Source organism: Drosophila novamexicana, unplaced genomic scaffold (assembly GCF_003285875.2).
Source record: "Drosophila novamexicana strain 15010-1031.04,08,12 unplaced genomic scaffold, DnovRS2.1 tig00004560-arrow-pilon, whole genome shotgun sequence".
Lineage (NCBI taxonomy): Eukaryota > Metazoa > Arthropoda > Insecta > Diptera > Drosophilidae > Drosophila > Drosophila novamexicana.
The window spans coordinates 3,033,340-3,051,174 of NW_020825054.1; the positions used below are offsets into that span (position 1 = coordinate 3,033,340).

General features: G+C 38.2%; 3 protein-coding genes across 4 annotated transcripts in view; 2 read left to right on the forward strand and 1 right to left on the reverse strand.

Annotated features, from left to right (window-relative positions):
- The first annotated feature begins 4,388 nt into the window (after positions 1–4,388).
- LOC115770705 lies at positions 4,389–5,423 on the forward strand. Its single transcript, XM_030716100.1, has 3 exons — positions 4,389–4,825; positions 4,887–5,038; positions 5,124–5,423. The coding sequence occupies exons 1-3, from the start codon at positions 4,479–4,481 to the stop codon at positions 5,288–5,290; spliced, it is 666 nt and encodes a 221-aa protein (XP_030571960.1). The 5' UTR covers positions 4,389–4,478; the 3' UTR covers positions 5,291–5,423.
- Positions 5,424–7,024: 1,601 nt separating this feature from the next.
- Positions 7,025–16,200, forward strand: LOC115770915. Of its 2 annotated transcripts, none has more exons than XM_030716364.1 (6): positions 7,025–7,511; positions 9,395–9,564; positions 13,489–13,578; positions 13,643–13,793; positions 14,595–14,716; positions 14,780–16,200. In XM_030716364.1, the coding sequence occupies exons 2-6, from the start codon at positions 9,487–9,489 to the stop codon at positions 16,184–16,186; spliced, it is 1,848 nt and encodes a 615-aa protein (XP_030572224.1). In that variant the 5' UTR covers positions 7,025–7,511; positions 9,395–9,486; the 3' UTR covers positions 16,187–16,200. The 2 variants fall into 2 exon arrangements, with proteins under 2 accessions (XP_030572224.1, XP_030572223.1); XM_030716363.1 differs by having other exon boundaries at positions 7,026–7,511; positions 14,777–16,200.
- A 77-nt stretch (positions 16,201–16,277) lies between these two features.
- Positions 16,278–17,835, reverse strand: part of LOC115770914 (myosin-11-like) — a 34,943-nt gene continuing 33,385 nt past the window's right edge. Inside the window, exon 5 of the mRNA XM_030716358.1 lies at positions 16,278–17,793. Within this exon, the coding sequence (XP_030572218.1) occupies positions 17,554–17,793 (240 nt within the window). The 3' untranslated portion in view covers positions 16,278–17,553. The remainder of the gene's footprint in view (positions 17,794–17,835) is intronic.

The window sequence follows — 17,835 nt, forward strand, 5'->3', positions numbered from 1 at the left end:
TTTCAGAACATGTGCGCAAATCCCACAAGATGTGCACACACATATTGATTAACAATTCATAATATTTAACATTGTCTAAAAATCAGCTTATTTCATAGACTACGCCTTAATATTTATACGAAAGGCAATAGCTATTCGTTATGCTATGCATAGATAATAAAAGCCACAATTACTTGGCTTTTATTATCTATGCGAGTTTTGTTTTATTTTATTTATTTGTTGTTAGGAGGATGTCTAATTTTATTTGGCGTGGCAAACCTGATGACAAAAGACATAATACCTGACTCGAGGGTAGACAAACATTGCGCTTTTTTGTTGCCCTGTGCCATTGTCTGGCGCGCAGTTCGTGTCTTGAGTCTTTCGTTTGAACCATTTTCTAATAATATACAACAATTAACAAAGTGCGCGGCCTGTTTTATTTATTTGTTTATTCATTTGATTTACTTAACATTGTTCGCTTTCCATTTCTTGACCTTTAATAGTCGTGTTGTACACATTTTGTGCCATCGGCCGCAACGTCTATGTAGGTCTTTAGAGCGGCAACTGGAGCTGAAGATTTCTGCAGTGCTCACAAATTGCCAGTAAGTGCAATAAATGAATCCAAAGGTGATAATCTTGGCTTATTCAGTGCTCTTCATAATGCCCGCAACGTCACTTCGTATCATCACTTAAGGTCAATGATATACGCGAAAGCTGACCGCATGCGACGGTGTGGGGCATGGGGCATGGGGCCTGGGGCATGCTGCCGGTGATCATTATTCAGCGGCTCAGCAGCTGCTGCCGCTGCCGCTGCTGACCTTGCAGCGTTGTTGGTTTGACAAATTTGTAGCACCCCAGTTAGAAAAATTGCCACTTAAAGTCGCTCGCGATGTGACCGGATGCGCGGCTAAGCCGCTCGCATCGAACTTGGACTTGAATAGCGACTTGCAGCTGCCAAAGGCGAAGGTGCTTACATAGCTAGCTCTATGTTTATTTGACTTTTGACTTCCCCAGCGCGTAAGACCTATTTAACAATTGTACACTTAAAAAAATCATCAAGCATTATCAAAAAAATATAATTAATATATAATATAATTGAGTTTAATGAATTGAAAATGTTGAAGCGAAGCTAAAGCAAATCTTTTACGCGCTTGAAATCAAGGAAGAACGATATAATAATTTTGACATTGGCAGTATAAGGCCTATGAAGTCCCAGTCAACACAAGAGTTTCCTAATTATTCTAACTATACACACTAAAGATCAAATATGATCAAATTATATATGTTGGTGATCAGTCGTAAAACTAAATTGATTATAAAAATCAAAATTGTAGCCATAGAAAACTTCAGGGTTTTGTAGAATTTGCTGTCATTTCAAAAGTATTTTTATTAGTATAAATTATTAAACAAATGAGTAAAATAAGATAAAGTTAAGTACTGTTCCAAATACAAGTAATACAGCTTATTATACCCTCTCTTTAAAGTGCAAAGTATAAAATGATTTAAAATCAATTAAATTTGGTAATTTCGTATTTTTCGGTTTTCTTTTAAATCGTAGCTACGTTTGGTTTTTTTCAGTGTAGGCTTATTTTACTATTAACTAGACATAGTCATAATAACCAGACTCATTACACACGTTATTCGTTAGTCGTTATTCATTATGTGCGCCATTCAATTCCTGCCCTTTGTCGCTTGTCGGTGGCGTATACGCAATAATTGACAGTCTGCTAACTGCTAACTGTTAACTGTTGGCTGTTAGCTGTTATCAATGATAACATAATGAGTCGGACCTAAGCAAAAAACTGAAATAAAATGCGGTCATCTCTTTGCTACTCTATAAGTACTTTCATTTTTCATGCTCATGACCAGCTGTGGCCCGCGGCTTTGTGACGCTTTAAATAATTTTTAATCAACGTGTGAATCTGTGTTTATTGTTGTTGTTGCTTTTGTTGGGCTACTTCAATGAGACCTTGCGAAACTAAGAAACAAGACTTCAGCCATCAACGTGAATTATGCCGAATTGCACCAATTTAGCAATTAAACATATGTATGTTGCCCATTGGGTACGAACGAGAAAGAAGCAGAACAAATGAGCTAACATAAATGGCAAGCAACAATTGTATTTTGTTCTAATACTCTGCAATCAAGGAATTCGCAAAACAAAATGGGTATTATGACCCAATGCTGAGACATGTAAAAGCCAGCAGCAAATACCTCTATTCCATATAAAGTATGAGCTTAAAATCATCTTCATTATTTACTTTTATTAAGTAACGCACGCTCACCTATCTATCCAATCTCGGGAAACATCAAAAAATAACATTGTGTGCGCAATTATTCTATGTTTAAAGCAGTTAAGGCCTAGGCCTGTCGCTAAAGATCGCGTTGTGAACAAGAAATTTATTTACTAACGAATAGGCAAGCAATTACAGAGTATCTTTAAGTTAAGCAGACACTTCTTCAGCATTCTTCGTTGTTGTTTTTCTGTTACTGTTATTGTTATTGTTGTTACTGTGCTGGTGGCCTTCAATAGAATCACACGCCTTTAATACCCCTACTCGCCCCCGTGAGAGCAACAAGAACTGAGAGATGTCGATGACACACCTCGCCGGCATGTTTGGGTATGTGGTCTATACGAAAACTTGGGAGCAACATTCTGTTTCAATGAGTATTTTGTACTCGTACTCTTAATCGTTCTCGTATTGTAGCTGTAGGCCCCACACCTTCTCTTGATTTCCATTGAACCCGTTGACATCGCAGCTAATTGCCAAAAGATGCGCATCCAACAAGTGCAGAGCAAACTCGTGATATGTAAGAACCAAAATTTGGCATTCACATGAATTTTTTTGAATTACTATTATCCAACTGCTAATGAGGAATATGTCAAAAATTTGTTGTATGGAAGCGAATAATTGGATAAAAGGCATTGAATTGGTATTTTCAAATTTATTGTAGATACTACTCATTTTATTTGGAAGAGATACTTTTATATATTTCATACCTTTATTTCACTTTACTTCAAAATGCGTTTATATCTGTTATATACAATTTTATCTAAAATATACTTTTTATCTGAGAGATAATTTTGTATAAAGATACCTTTCTTTTTTCAATATACTTCTATTTCATAAAATAACCATAGAGATTAGTATCTCAATGATAATATTGTATCTTAATGATACATTTGCATTTTCAGGATTTCGTTCCTTCAAAAGTCTTTAGTGTCTAACATACAAATTTAGAACTTCAAAACTATTTCTTTATCTCACAGATTTTAGTGCCCACTATTACAACTTATGAATAGTTTTGGGTTCATATATGCTTTTGTACGACACAAATACGTTAAGGAATCTGCGGAATACAAAAATAATGTATTTGTGAGCGCACAAAAATGATTCTGACAATCAGATGAAAGTTTTATATCCTCAAATAGTCATTAATATTTTGTTTGTTTTCTAGCCTTGACTTGGCTCAAGCGAGTCGGATAGCAAATCTGAACTGATGCTGGCCAAAACGAAATCGTCACATGTCGCTTGCAATTAGTTGACCTTAACAGCGGCTTTTTGGGAGCATGTGCCAAATGGAGCTGGCGCTAAGGCTGTGGCTGCTGCTGCTGATGATGATGATGAAGCTGCGGCTGCTGCAAGTCATTGCTCACCCAATTTCAAAAGATATTAACTCGTACAAGAGTACGCACACACACATATAGGTATATATCTTCTATCTACTTATGAGTATGTAGGCATCCAGTTCCACTTAATCCGCGCTAAGACAATTCAACACATTGCGGCATTCACAGTACGTTTCGAATTTCACTAATAACCATCAAAAGTCGATGCGGTTCGATTTTGTTTTCGAGTTTCGTTTTTGATTGCCACAGCGAAGGTCAAGCTGTAAAATCAATTCAAATATGAATTACATTTACATTTGTTTATTGTTTGTAATTGTTAACGAACTGAAGATGGGCCCCCAACCATGAGTACCTAATACAATTACCCATTACAATGGAATTTTTCTTTTGTTTTCTTTAAATTGTGGCTTCTGAATAATATTTGAATGACCTACCTTTACAGCAGCCAGTAGACGGCAGCTGGGACTCAGTATAGTACAGATATTAGCTATGAACATGACAGAGGAGAAATAAACAGGCTTATTCTACATAAGCCAGGAGCATATACTTCCCCCTTAAAAAGAAATTCGTTGAAAATGAATTGAAAAGTAATTTAAACAGAGATGACTTCGATAATATGAATATTTGATGTATTTGCTGCATTTTCAGACCGACCACACACAGATCACACATGTTAATCTAATACATCTAATACAGAATTCATTCCAGTGTAATAGAAACTCAGCAACCATTGAGAACAAAAGTATATTTAGCAGAAATCTGTGCATAGCATTCACTCACAATCTAGATTTGTTGTAGATGTTTTAGTTCTCACATTTGAAAGAAAAACTTAACATAAAAAGTTCAACAAATTTCTTTTATATTTAATATGAATAGCAGCGAGATCAAGACGGGCACGAATTGCAATCAGAGCTATGAGGATGAAAACTGCAGCAGCAGCTATTCCGAAGTCGCCCAACCGAGTGCACAGCCGGAAACGTTAGCTTCAGTGCGGGAGGAACCGCCTATACGCGTCCGCGACATGATAAATCTTTATAATTTTGCCACGCAAAAGAATCAGGAATTGGCGCATGCCAAATCCATCTATTTCGGTGGCAACATGAAGGGCGCACCAATGGAGCTAAGCGATATGGAGCCGACACAGCCACAGGAGCAGGAATGCTGCGACGGCATATGCCTTAAAATGCCAGCTATGGATGGTCAGGCCAGCAGCAGGTAGGAATGCGATTATGCACTCGACTCTACTTTGGCATTTACATCAACAAGCCCTTCCCAGCCGTCTACACAATAAGAAACCGGGCAACTTTCGTGTGACCACAGCTGATGATCAGACTTCACTGCGACAATCGCTGCAGGCGGATGCGGCGGGTGGTAATTCCGTTGAGAAATCGTATCAGAGCAAAACAACCATAAGACGCACCGAACAGGGTACGTATATACCTCAATGAAGAATGCAAGATTCACGGAATAAGCTGCCTTTTCTGTCTTTTCATCATCCGAAATGCAACTCTAGGCGTACGCATCATAATTGACATCTTCTTTGATAAGAATGAGAATGACATTGATATTGTAGGCAGTCGTGTGGAGACGGACATACCAGAGAGCCGCATTTTGGCCGATTTCCAGCAACACTCGTTGGCCATGCGCTCACAGCAAATCAAACAGCAACCCAATGTTTAACGTGTTTAATTAGTTCAATTTTCATTAACATCAACTGCTTTTCTAGCACAGGACGTCACAAAATTTTATGTTATGTATACGTATCGTTGTACCGTTTGTTTGTTAAATAACAACACGCATTTATTTCATTCAATTGCCGTGATTTCTTTCTTTTTGAATGTATTTTTCTTTTCGATCTCTTGATTACTCGCCCCTCACGCCCCGACAGAGTATTCACAACTTCCTGCCCAGCCGCAGCGTCACGACCCGAGCACAAAAACCCAAATAATAAATGCTGCTGCTGTTGCTGCTAATGCTGCCATATGAATATATGAACCTAGAAATGCAATGAGGCAACACCAAACAGGCAAACAACCACACAACGCAGCAAGCAACCCCAGTTGATCCCCCCACCCCACTCCACATCTATATGGCATCAACCATTGCAGTTCTCAATTTTTTCTTTGGCTTTTCGCTGCACGACAAAGGGCTTTGAAAGGCGGCAAAACAAGTAAATAAACGGCATGAATTGAAAATGGAAATCTCAACTTACAAAACTCACTGAAGACGTCGACGTCGACGTCGACATAGACGACGCCAACGCTAAAGACGTTGCTTGCAGCGAACACTAGATAGTTGCTGCCTTTCGTAATCCCCCGCCTAATCTGACTTAGATCTCGAGCTGCGGTTTCTGCTACTGCTGCTGCTCTTCTCGATCGCTCTATTTAGCCAACTATGGGGTGATCCAATAAATTAGACAAATAAACATTTGGTGAAGGGCCACCCCGCTTAAACGGTGGCATACTCGACGCTAATAACCCGAATCCCAAACATTGAAAATGAAAATAAAATTGTAGCTGCAATGTTAACGCTTTGTTGACTGCCCAACTCTCTGGGCCCTGGCTCTGGCTTTGTCTGTAACTGTAGCTCTTACTGTGGCTCCGACTCGGGCTCGAGCTGTGCTGCCCACATCGGCTACGTTTAGACGATCTTTACAGCAGCTTCGCCTTCGGCTATTAACGAAGATGTTTAGTGCACCGTGGTCGCATATTGTATGTTCACTCAACAAAATTATTGCCAAAAAAAAGTTAGGATTGGACCTCGAACAAATGCAATTAAAAGATTCTCAGTATTAAAGTAATTGTTATAATATAATAAAAGTAATATCTATTCAAGTTTTCTATCATTGTGTATTATATATTTTTGAACAGAGTTTTGGTATCTATTTAGGTAATATAAACAACAAATTCAAAGCATTCACAAAACAAAGACCTGAAATTATTTAAAAATTTTGCAACTTTCTAAGTTGGATGACGTTGAATTTTAGACATTTTGGGATTCTTTATTGTGTATGTGTAAAATTAAATAAATGTTTAAATACATTTCTTGGCTTCCAATTTAAAACGAAATACTTATGTGTAAGGTCGAGTGTCACGACAAACCCTACTTGAATTTATGTGAATTGAACGTAAAATCGAACCAAACAATATAAATATATACAAATACAAGATATAAATATGAAATACAAATGCATCTGTTTCGATTTTCGAATAAGATAAATCTACACATACTTACAAGAAACTGTTAAAACTGGCTATTTTTAATTTGGAAGCAACTCTTAAAGATTTGTTCCACTGTGCGTCGGCGTTGATGACGCTCGTTTGGCGCTTCTTCTGTGTCGCGTCTAGCGGGCGGACTTCGCTAACGGCCTAATGTGAATTTTAAGCCAAGTCGGATGCATTCACAGACATCAGTTCTGTGCGAGACATCGTGCGGTGCGGTTGATGCAGCGGCAAAACAACGTCAGAAAAGATACAAAGATACAAAGATTGAGATACAAGCAAAATAGAAGCGGCAAACATAAAATATTGACGCGCGTCGTTTGAAGTGCAATTTGCAATTGCAACGCCGGATTTGTGCATTGTCGATAGGCATTAAGTGTTAATGGCAAGCTGTAATAAATATATAATTTATGCCAGTTGGATCTTGTGGATCCATGGATCTTTAACAGCAACGACTGAACGTGATTGAATCTCAAATTTGGCGCGTGTGCTCTTGACTTTGTTTCCACATTCGATCAGTTGGCAACTGACATTTGATCTTTGCAAAGATCAGCGATCAGCGGGCGATTCGCGTGATCGGCGATGTGTGTTTAGTGGAACTTAACAAGACCATATGGAATATTCTTTATATACCCACCTACGTGTAGCACAGCAATTTGTTTGTTAACTTAAAGACGAAGGTGAGCCATAAACCATCCATCTCTGAACAGTCCCAGCCCGTTGCAAGCTGCTCGTAATTCCTTCTGTCGGCTTCAACAATTAGAAGAAAAAAATGCCCGAGTCGTCGTAATCAACCTGTAATGCCAGCTAATTGGTATAATTGTAGTTATTGTTGTTTCTGTTGTTGCCTGAGCATCTTCGGGTTCGAAAATGCTCTTTCTGTGGAAATTGCTGGCAAAAATGTCAAATAGGCTTTGAGTTTGGCTCGTTTTTCCATTTGTTTTTTTTTTTCTTGTTATGCTGCAAGGCACAAAGCTGCAATAAAAATCGAAACCAGCATCACGAGCTGAGGATAAAGTTGCAAATATTTTGTTGCTAGTTGCCGTTTCTTGTCAAAAAGGTCAAACCAAGGAAAATACCAAAAACAAAAAATCCAAAACTCAACCAAATTTTTATTGCTTTTCTTGTGGAGGTTGTTGTGTCTTCGACACGCACAAAATGATCTTGTCAATAGATCACAGGAATGCCAAAAAATAGAAATATTTCCAGCTAATTTTTTATTTTGAAAAGTAATTTCTTCAAGACACACAAAAATTGTGACAGATATTTTGTAGATAATTTTCAACTCAATAATAAGATGTTCTCAAACAATTTGCATTGAGTTAAGATTTCAGCATACAAGTAAGATTTAAGTTTGAATAAATGATATTCGTAATTATTATTTTGTCTCTAATCAAATTAAATATCAATACTCTTAAGGCTTTATTTCACAACTATAAAGTGTATAATCTCGCGAATTTTAAACGTTTGTTTTAGTTTGATTAGTGTATCTATCAGATAAATCTAGATTGAGAGAAGAAAGACCGATGATTAATTTTATAGTTTTAAAAATGCAAGTTTTTATTATACTTATATCTTGTATAAAAATCTCCATAGAAATCTCATGACTATTTCTACATGTTCCTTTTTAGACCACGAGAAAAATTAAAATGAAAGTTAAAATAAACAGTGGGATTATGTTTAATGCAAGAAATTGATTTTTACCAATGACAAAATGTCACAGCAATTATTTAAAGAACATAAAACGAAATACACAATATATATCTTCTGATTACCTAAATACATACGAAAATTTATCGACTCTGAGTAGCTCGAGTCTGTTAAAATTGATTTGAAGCACTAAAGCTTTTTATTTATCAGATCAAGATTAAGAACAGAAACAGAAAACTTGTATTGACTGCATTTGAAGAAGATTTATAGTTTTGAGAGCTAGATTGCTTTTAAATGGATCGATGTATGTGGCTTCAAGGAAAGCAACTCCTAAAAAAAACAAAATGAAAAAAAAACAGCAAATAGTTCAAAGTTCAACTTGGCATATTTGGAAAGCTTGGAAAGCGTCAACAAACTGCATTTTGGATGCACTGCTACACAGCACGACAAGCAACACACTATATGTGTGTGTGTGTGTGTGTGTGTGTGCTGTGTGTTTAGACTGAAGCTGCAAGGTTGCAAATTGAATTGTAGGTGGAGGTCATGGAGAGACAGGGGCAACGGGGGCGCAGCAAATGCGTTGCTAATTCTGCCAGCCATAAAATGGCAACAATTTATGCCGCTTGTTGGCAACAACAACAACAATAACAACAACAACTACTACTACTGCGGCAACGACTGTAAATGTTTTTTAAATTACAATTAATTACGAACTTAAAATCGAAAATCGTTTTCACCCTGGAAGTTCCAAGCCCCATTGTTGCACATTGTTACAAAACTGTTGAAGAAAGTTTGTTACGTGCACCTTAAGTAAATCGACTCGGGCACAATTGGAGTTATTATAGTAGTAATGTATAAGTCAATTAGTAGACACTTTCCAACACTTACAATATCATCTATTCAACACTTTCAGCCCAGCAAAACGCTACTAAGCCAGCCCATTGATTGGGCAATTGGAGACACCTTCAAAAACAGTAAAAACAGCAACAATAAATATTGATAAAAATGCCTTCAGTTTTGAAAAATTATCAGCTTGGTGCCCTGGCATTACTCTGCTTTACGGCGCTATTTTTGAGCAGTGAGGTAAGTTTTCGATAACCCATCACCCAACCACCTCAACGAAACTTTAATAAGTATTTGGAAGACATGCAAAAACAGCTGCTTTGACCCGCGCACGTAAACACATTGAAATGCAAATTATTTTGTTTGGAATTATATTAACGATTGACACTGTCTATATACTAAGTCGAATGCAAGTGCTTATTAGCGTGCCAGAGATAGCTTTTATTATTTGCTTAAATATGTATATATAATACTGAATGCTTACATCTATTCAAATCTTGAGATTCCGTAAGCAAAGTATTTCGATATTCTAGTAATAGTAATATACTATGTATACAAATACTTTTAGGAATTGCTGTTTTCATCAAAAATCATCATTAACATTCATCAGGTTTTCATCTGGCTCATCAAATATTTATAGCAAATATTAACTATCATACTTACTAATTGCCATATAGATATCTATTCATAAATTATTTTACTGGATTTATTAGTTTATTAAATTGTTGAACATATGTATTTTATTATTTTCAATTATTTTCTACCTATGGAATTTAGTTTCGTGTTAAGTATAACAATAACAATTTTTATTTATAGTCATTCCTAATTGCAATTGCGTTTATTCCCTTTAGGGTTTCTTTAAACTGTCGTCAAGCAGCTGAATCCTAAAAAGTAATCCAAACCTTAAAAGTTTCATTCATGTTTCTAGAGTTTTTCGTTTTGGAATAGTTACGGAATTGTAATCCGAAAGAGTTACTTGCATAAAAACAAACAAATAGACAGCTAGGCGATGACTTTATACAAGAATTATTTAACATATATCGTGACAAAATGTATTCTTTCAACTTCCTGGCTATAAATATAAATAAAAGATTAAGATTTCTGTTTATTCAAATTTAATTATACTGCATACAAGGGTTGGAACTTTTGTATGGTAAATATGAAGTCTATTACCTAATCAGAATAAATTGATTTATAAAAAATATATTTAATAATAGATAAAAAACCTTTTTATGTCTCTTTTTAATTTTAGCCGCAACAATTGTACACTAGCTGGTATTCCCCGCCTTGGTCCGTTCCTAGTTTGTGCTATCAGCTAGTTTTAGACATCAATTTTTCGACCCTTGAAAATATAAATATTCACATAGCAAGTCGCGTATTATAGCCGCATGGTCTAAAGCCTTCACCCCTTTTTTTTCAGATGAATTTTGAGAAAGATCTTTAAAAATGATTTTTAAGTAAACAACTTTCATGCATCCACCGCACCTTTTACGCACTTTCAGGTGGTAAGCGTGTACTTTCATCACATTGGTTAAATGCAGTAAGAATTTTTAACTTTAGTCGGTCAGTCAGGACAAACAGTTATACTATAAATAAATCGCACTGCTTTAAATGGTTTTACTTTTGAGATTTAAATCTTTTCAACTCTTCGTTCGCAATATTTGCTGCCACATTAGGCGCTTAAAATTGGGTGTTTATCATTTTGAAAATAACCTAGCCCCAAGCCTCTCAACTCTCTGCTGCACAAGCTCCCTTTGACTCAGGTCTGACAGCTTTTTCGTCTTCACCTTCTTCTTATAGTTTTTTTTTCGACTTCACTTCCCAAGTGCTTTTGAGCAACGGCGGAAAATGTTGTAATTTTGCGCTCTTTACGCTTTGTTTCATTTTTAATTTATTCTATGGCTGTCTATGTGAGTGCACCTACTGATACGGGTATTCATTCACACACATGCCACAACCAGCAACAAAAACAAACGGCAAAGGTCTTCAAGCATATTAAAACAAAGACGTTGTCGTAGTCGCTGACCAAGTGACCTTTTTACTGACACTTTTGCAGCACAGCCACAGCAACAAGAAGAAAACGAAGAAGAAGAGAAAAAGTCCCAAAAAATGGAACAAAATACGTTTAAAAAAGTGTGCTGCCTTTTTTTCGCTACGCTTAAAATGAAAATAAACACGCAGATGAAGTTGAGCTGAAATTTATGAAGCAATCGCTTAAAAAAAAACTCTTTTAAAATCACAGCAACATTTTCCAACACTTAACGCTATTTAAAAAATTTCAGTAAGCATCGGCCGTAAACGAAGTGCTATTAACTATGAAATTACCACCAACAAATATTCGCAGCATGTGATCAAATTACATAAATTAGCCGCAAGGCAAGTATTTGGTTAGTCAACCATTTGGCATGCCAAATTGCCTAGCACATCGGTTAAGATCTTCACAGATTCAGAGATAAACAATGTGTCCCTATAAGGCAAATACAAAACAATTTTTGAGCCCACAGTGTCGCAAATTAATGCTAATCACATTACCTTATAAGCTAACGGGAAACGTCACCATATAGGCGACAATGTAAAAGTGTTGTGAGCTTTAATAGAAGTGACAAACAAGTTTGCTCCAGATACCAGAGCTCGACTAGAAGATACCTCGTAACTGAAGAGGCTGAAAAACTGTATTGCAAAACAAATACAAGCAAATACGTAGACAATATTTGTTGCGCAAGATACTTTCTAGTTTATTTTTTTTTATTGCTTTGTATCGCCTTTTTATCCTCCATCAATAGACAATTACATTTTGATGAATGGAAATCGTTTTGTTTGCGGGATAGGAAATAGTAAGTATCATCTTTGACAGAAGTCGCCTAGTAAAGTCTTCTTATTGCGGTTAAAAAAATGGTGCAAAATTGCAAGGAAAGCTTTAAAGGGAGATATGTCTGCTTGGATAACAATACAAATTTTATATTTTTTATTTTCGCGATGCAGGTAGGGATTGATATGCTTGTCCTTTTCCTATTTACATATCAATTTTAAATACGGCCCATTAAGCCCAATAGATTGGCGCACACTTCAAATATACAGTTTAAGGCTACACTCCGCAATAAATTACAAAATGTAAGATGTCAACCTGGGAATACATACACGGAAAATCAAAATGTCAGCATGTATCTTTTATCTTTTTAATAGAGCTTATAGACAAGTAAAAGTTTAGTCACAGCCGTCGAATTAACTGTGAAACGTTAACTCAGGAATTTGAAGGGTTCAGCAAGCAGCGAACGTCCTACGATTTTATCGAAGCAAAAACATCTGTTGTCCAGTAAATAAATTATTTTGTATTATTTTTATTTTTTCTTTTCTTGTTTTACAATATTATATAAGCTGGGCTTAGGGCTTTGCTGCAGCTTCAAATGTTTTGTTATATTGTTTTGAGGCAGCTGGGAAAAACAATTTTTCACGGACTCTGCAGTCTTTGGCACGGAAGCTTCTTCACATATTCACACGTAGCTGGAGAGCCCAGTGGCAGATTTCGATAAGTCATTGGGCTATAATTTGCTAGAGACACATGAAGACTTTTTCTATATAATTAAACAACAAAAAATGAAAAACTGAAGAAAAAAGCACAAACACACAAAGTTGACATTTCACACAGCAGCAGGTCGCTTTGGACCCACTGACTGTTGCAAGCAGCCGTGGCACCATGTGCCAACTTATGACATCACTTCAATTCATCACTTGGTGGACCATAGCCCGAGGCTGTGGCATATGCATGCCAGCAACAATCGTATATGGTCTCGACACGAGTACCCAGTTCGAGTATTCATAGATCTTGATCAGACGGCGAGTACTTGTATCATTTGTTTAGCCGCACTAATCGCTCTTGGCTTGGGAAAGCGCCCCAAACAATTCTCATATACTGACACACTCGGTTCACGGTTCGAACCCATAACTTGTCTGAAGGTTTGATTCCACACATGAACACACATGTGGGTTCGAGCATTGATTCGTCACTTTTTTTCAGTTTTACATGGAACAATTCTAACTTTCAAAAATCTTAAAACAAATAATTCGCCTTTAATTTAAGTGGTTAGCATTCTAAGTTCCAAATACGTTTCCAGTTTTGCTTCCTTACCATATGGCTTAAAAAAAACCACAATATTTTTTTTCCAGTGCCAAAATGCATTGAACGCGCAAAAGACTTCCTTCTCTTGCACAGGACGCCCAGCGGGCTACTATGCGGACGTGGAGACTGGCTGTCAGGTGTGTGTCGTAATCTTTTGAATTGCACTCTTTTATATGATCTGTTATCATCCTTATCGCTTAGGTCTATCACATGTGCGATGGTCTGGGCCGTCAGTTCAGCTATACCTGTCCCAACACCACGCTCTTTCAGCAGCGCATGCTCATCTGCGATCATTGGTACATGGTCAACTGCTCCAAGGCTGAGAGCAACTATGCGGCCAATCTTCTAATTGGTGAGTGAAAATCAATACAAACTGTAAGTAGAATAAATAAAATACCCGGAAACTGCTACTAAAACACCAAGCAAACACATAATTAGCATTAAATCTTCTTCCACTTTTTACAATACAATCGCATATGCACTGCACATATTTATCTTGCGCCTTGCGCCTTGCGCTTGCTGCGATGTGGTTCTTGATGAAATTTTCTGCAATAGATCTGATTCGGCCATGGAATATTCGCATAAACACTCTACATTCAAATAGCTTTGTAGGCTCTGAGATCGACGCGTTCATAGATATACATGGATATACGAACAGACAGACACGCGGACATGGATAGATTGACTTGGCCATTTATTTTGATATATATACTTTATGGGATCGAAGATACTTCCTTCTGATTGATACATGCATTTGCATAATACCATTCTACCCTTTTAAACAATTTCAATGGGTAAATTAAATGAAATTTCAGAATCAAAATCTTTGTGAGAAGTTTGAGTTTTTACACGTATATTAGCTTTCCACCAAAATCCATATTGGGATTTGAAAAATCCAGCTAGATATAAAGTGGACTTACAATTACAGAAAAATGCTCATGCCTAATTTGTTTCTAAAAATTTGGTGAAAAACATTAGAACTTCTAAAACGTATTCAAAACATTTAGAGAGAACAAACTATGATTAAAGGAAAACTGTTAGAAAAAGCAGTATTTACAAAGTTTAAGTGTTTGAAGTCTAAAAAGGACATTTAGTGTTTAGTTTAGTGTTTAGCCCTCTTTTCTTATTTTTTTGTTTATTGTGTGCCTTCTAGGACAGCGTGATAAGCCCTTTGTAAACGATGAAGAAAACAATTTGCGCACACCACGTCCAGATTTGCTGGATCGTCCCTATGCACCCGACTACTCCGGCGAGTCATTTAGAAGCCAGTACAAGGTAAGACTTTCCTATTCACAATTATCTTTTTCTATACTAACCAGGCTCTATTTCGTGCAGCAGCTGACGCCGAGTCAAAATCAAATACGTGATGATTCGACAAAAGGCGCTGCCAAATCTGAATCTCAGCTAGCACAAAACGGTCAAACACGCTGGCGCATTCCTCCACCCAGCCGCACTATACTGCCGCCGGCTTATGAACCACAGATCGAAGTCGCCAGCAGCACGCCCCGAGCCAAACCCACCAGCACCACCAGCCGCACCACAACTCGCAGGCCCGCCTCTGTTGCGCCTGTGCTGCACAAGCGGACGGAGGCACTGCATCAGCGCATTGCGGATCCTGACACAGATGACCTGGGCACCAGTCACAGCACACGCTACAATACCTCGGCTGACTTTAACTCTGCTGAGCAGCCAGCGACTAAAAACACCACCAAGCTGGTCAAGTTCATCAAGGCGCCATCGAAAATTTATGAACCACCTTTTGTGTATCCCATTTACAATCAGGACGAGCTGCAGCCGGCCACAGAAACATTGCGGACTTCGTCAGCGGCGCCTTTTAGCACAGCCTCAACTCAGACACGTTTTACGGCAGCAGCTGCCGGACCAAGCACCACCACACGCCCGCTTAGCCGACCCACCACTTACGCTGGACAGCCCTTCTCGTACTCCACGCTGGCCACTACGGCAAGTACAGCGATCAACTATCGCCCAGCTGTGGCTCAAACAGAGCATCGTACGCCCACGCCGGCGCAAGCATTCCGCCCAGCCACGCCCACTTCGACATCGCCGCCCAAAGTGGCAGCCAAGGCAGAGCTGCCTTTCAACGATCTGCTTCCACCATTTGTGGAGTTTGTACCACATGACATAGCCACCACGCAAGGACCGCCCATCTACTACGAATGGAAGGTGCCCGCTAATGGGCTGCAGCCACCTAAACTGGATCCGCCCATAGGAGTGGATGGGCGCGAATACCCAGATACCACAGGCGACTACAGCGTCAAGACCAAACAGGATAGCTTCAACTCCAAATTGAATGACATAGCCAGCCATGGCTCAGCCGCAGTTGCGCCCAAGCGTTTGCCCAGCTCGCGTTCCATCAAACCCAATACGCTGCCCATGATGGCCATGGAAAAGGCGCAGCGACGCGCAGATGTGGTCAGCGCTAGCGGTAGCTCCACATCGACAGACATAACGCAGCTGCGTAAGCAGCTCCTCATACCGGAGTATGCCTTCCCGCTGGAGACAATCGGACGCACGGGCTATGCGCCTGGCTCGAGCGCCGCCGGAGATCTCTACAATTCATTTCAGTTAAAGATACCAGAGCGTCGCGCCGGCAACAACGGCGGCAGCAGCTCGTCTAGTAGCAGCTCCACTCATGGCAGATGGTTTGGCGAGAATCCCAAGTGCCCCGAGTGCCATCCATCGTTTGTGCTGCCCGGCACTTGCCAGCCCTGTTTGCGTAGATAGTTTAAGTTCTATGTTCCATTCCACACGCCGCAACTACGCCTAGTATTAGATGACATAATATCCTACCCACTATCCGCCTTCGCATCTTTCATGCATTTAAATGTTAATTTTATTGTATATTTCACAGTAAAAATAATGCGCATTAAATAAGTGTGTAAAAACTACGTATATTCAAACATGAACCTTGGTCCACAATTGCTACGTTCCAGGTGGTAAGTATCTAGTATTAGATAATTAACTGTTATTATAACAATGCAACAGTTATGCTTGCCTAAAACGGCAGACTAACTAAACATCTACATATCCATATGTGTATGTAACTTCTTAGATGTAATAGAGATGGGCGACGAGACTTAACAGAGAATTTTGTTTGAGTATTTTGAGTCAATAGCTAGATCAATAGGTGTATAAATATTCTTATATAAAATATATGAATTTCCTGTATTATATTGCGACAATTTTGCCTGATATGGGTGCTCATTTACAGTGTGATTTAGCGTAAATCGTTGCAATTTTTATATTCTAACATTAACTCTTAAGGATTATATACAATTAGCTTTGTGTGATTCAATGACAATCCAGTGTTATTTATTATCTCACTTTCATTATTGTGTTTTAATACAACTCCCTTTTTGCAAACGTTGATTAAATTGTGACTTCACAACTCTGTAATTTCTTGTGACTGTGACTAGGGAGTTTTCAACAAACTGTTTTTTAAAACCACAGGGTTTTGTACAATTAGATATTGTAGGTTTCCTTGAAACTCATACTTTTTCAGATTGATTTTTTCGTATTTGTAACTTTACAAAACTGTTACATTTCAATAAATGCAACTGGGACTTTCCAATAATTTGAATCATTGTGGTGTAAACTTTTAGCATTTGTTACTTTTCATCGCTGTCAACAATAACTTTTTAAGACACATAATAGTAATATTAAAAAACAAGCCAATCAGAGTACAATTTTCTCTATTATCTCAAGATTTAGACAATTTTCATAAGCTACAATTTGTTCGCATTGCCCATCTCTAGTTTTGTTCATATAACAGATTCAAAAATATATATTAGTGTATGTATGTAAATACCGCGTTTTGAAACGCAAGAAAACGTGCAACATCGATGAGTACAATTTTGTATTTAAGGCACATTGTAAAGCGATCGAAGTGTCCTCTTGAAATTCCTATGCTGGAAAGCATGTTGGACCAAATATCGATCTCTACACTAGGTGCAATAATCGATAATAGTCGATAATCGAGTTATATGCACAAAGAAAAAGGGACAGAAACTAACGGTATTAAGAACGGACAAAACTGGAATAGAAACTTTTGACTAGCACTTTGTGCGCCGTCAGCGTCAAACTGGGCGCACTTAAGGTTCATAAAAAAAGACGCTCGGTGTCCAGGGTCGGCTAGCGCCCACCAGCATCTCCGGATGGGCGTGTACCATCGCATTTTCGCCGCAACCAACTTCATCGCCAGGAAACTCTTGACCCACCGCCTGCGCGCGCAAAACGATCTGATGCCGCTTAGTCACATCCACATTGGCCACGACACCAGATTCGTGCCGATAACTATAAAAACGATTCGTCAAATGGCCGTCCACATAAATCTATCGACGGGAGAGGGTCATATATAATGATTGGGTACATAT

What these genes read in the sequence shown, in the direction of transcription:
- LOC115770705 (XM_030716100.1), top strand. Translation starts at nt 4,479, where the DNA reads ATGAATAGCAGCGAGATCAAGACGGGCACGAATTGCAATCAGAGCTAT. An exon ending in GATGGTCAGGCCAGCAGCAG is followed by an intron (nt 4,826 to 4,886) that starts GTAGGAATGCGA and finishes AGCCCTTCCCAG; the next exon opens with CCGTCTACACAATAAGAAAC. An exon ending in CATAAGACGCACCGAACAGG is followed by an intron (nt 5,039 to 5,123) that starts GTACGTATATAC and finishes ATGCAACTCTAG; the next exon opens with GCGTACGCATCATAATTGAC.
- LOC115770915 (XM_030716363.1), top strand. Translation starts at nt 9,487, where the DNA reads ATGCCTTCAGTTTTGAAAAATTATCAGCTTGGTGCCCTGGCATTACTC. An exon ending in CGCTATTTTTGAGCAGTGAG is followed by an intron (nt 9,565 to 13,488) that starts GTAAGTTTTCGA and finishes TTTTTTTTCCAG; the next exon opens with TGCCAAAATGCATTGAACGC. An exon ending in CATTTAGAAGCCAGTACAAG is followed by an intron (nt 14,717 to 14,776) that starts GTAAGACTTTCC and finishes TATTTCGTGCAG; the next exon opens with CAGCTGACGCCGAGTCAAAA.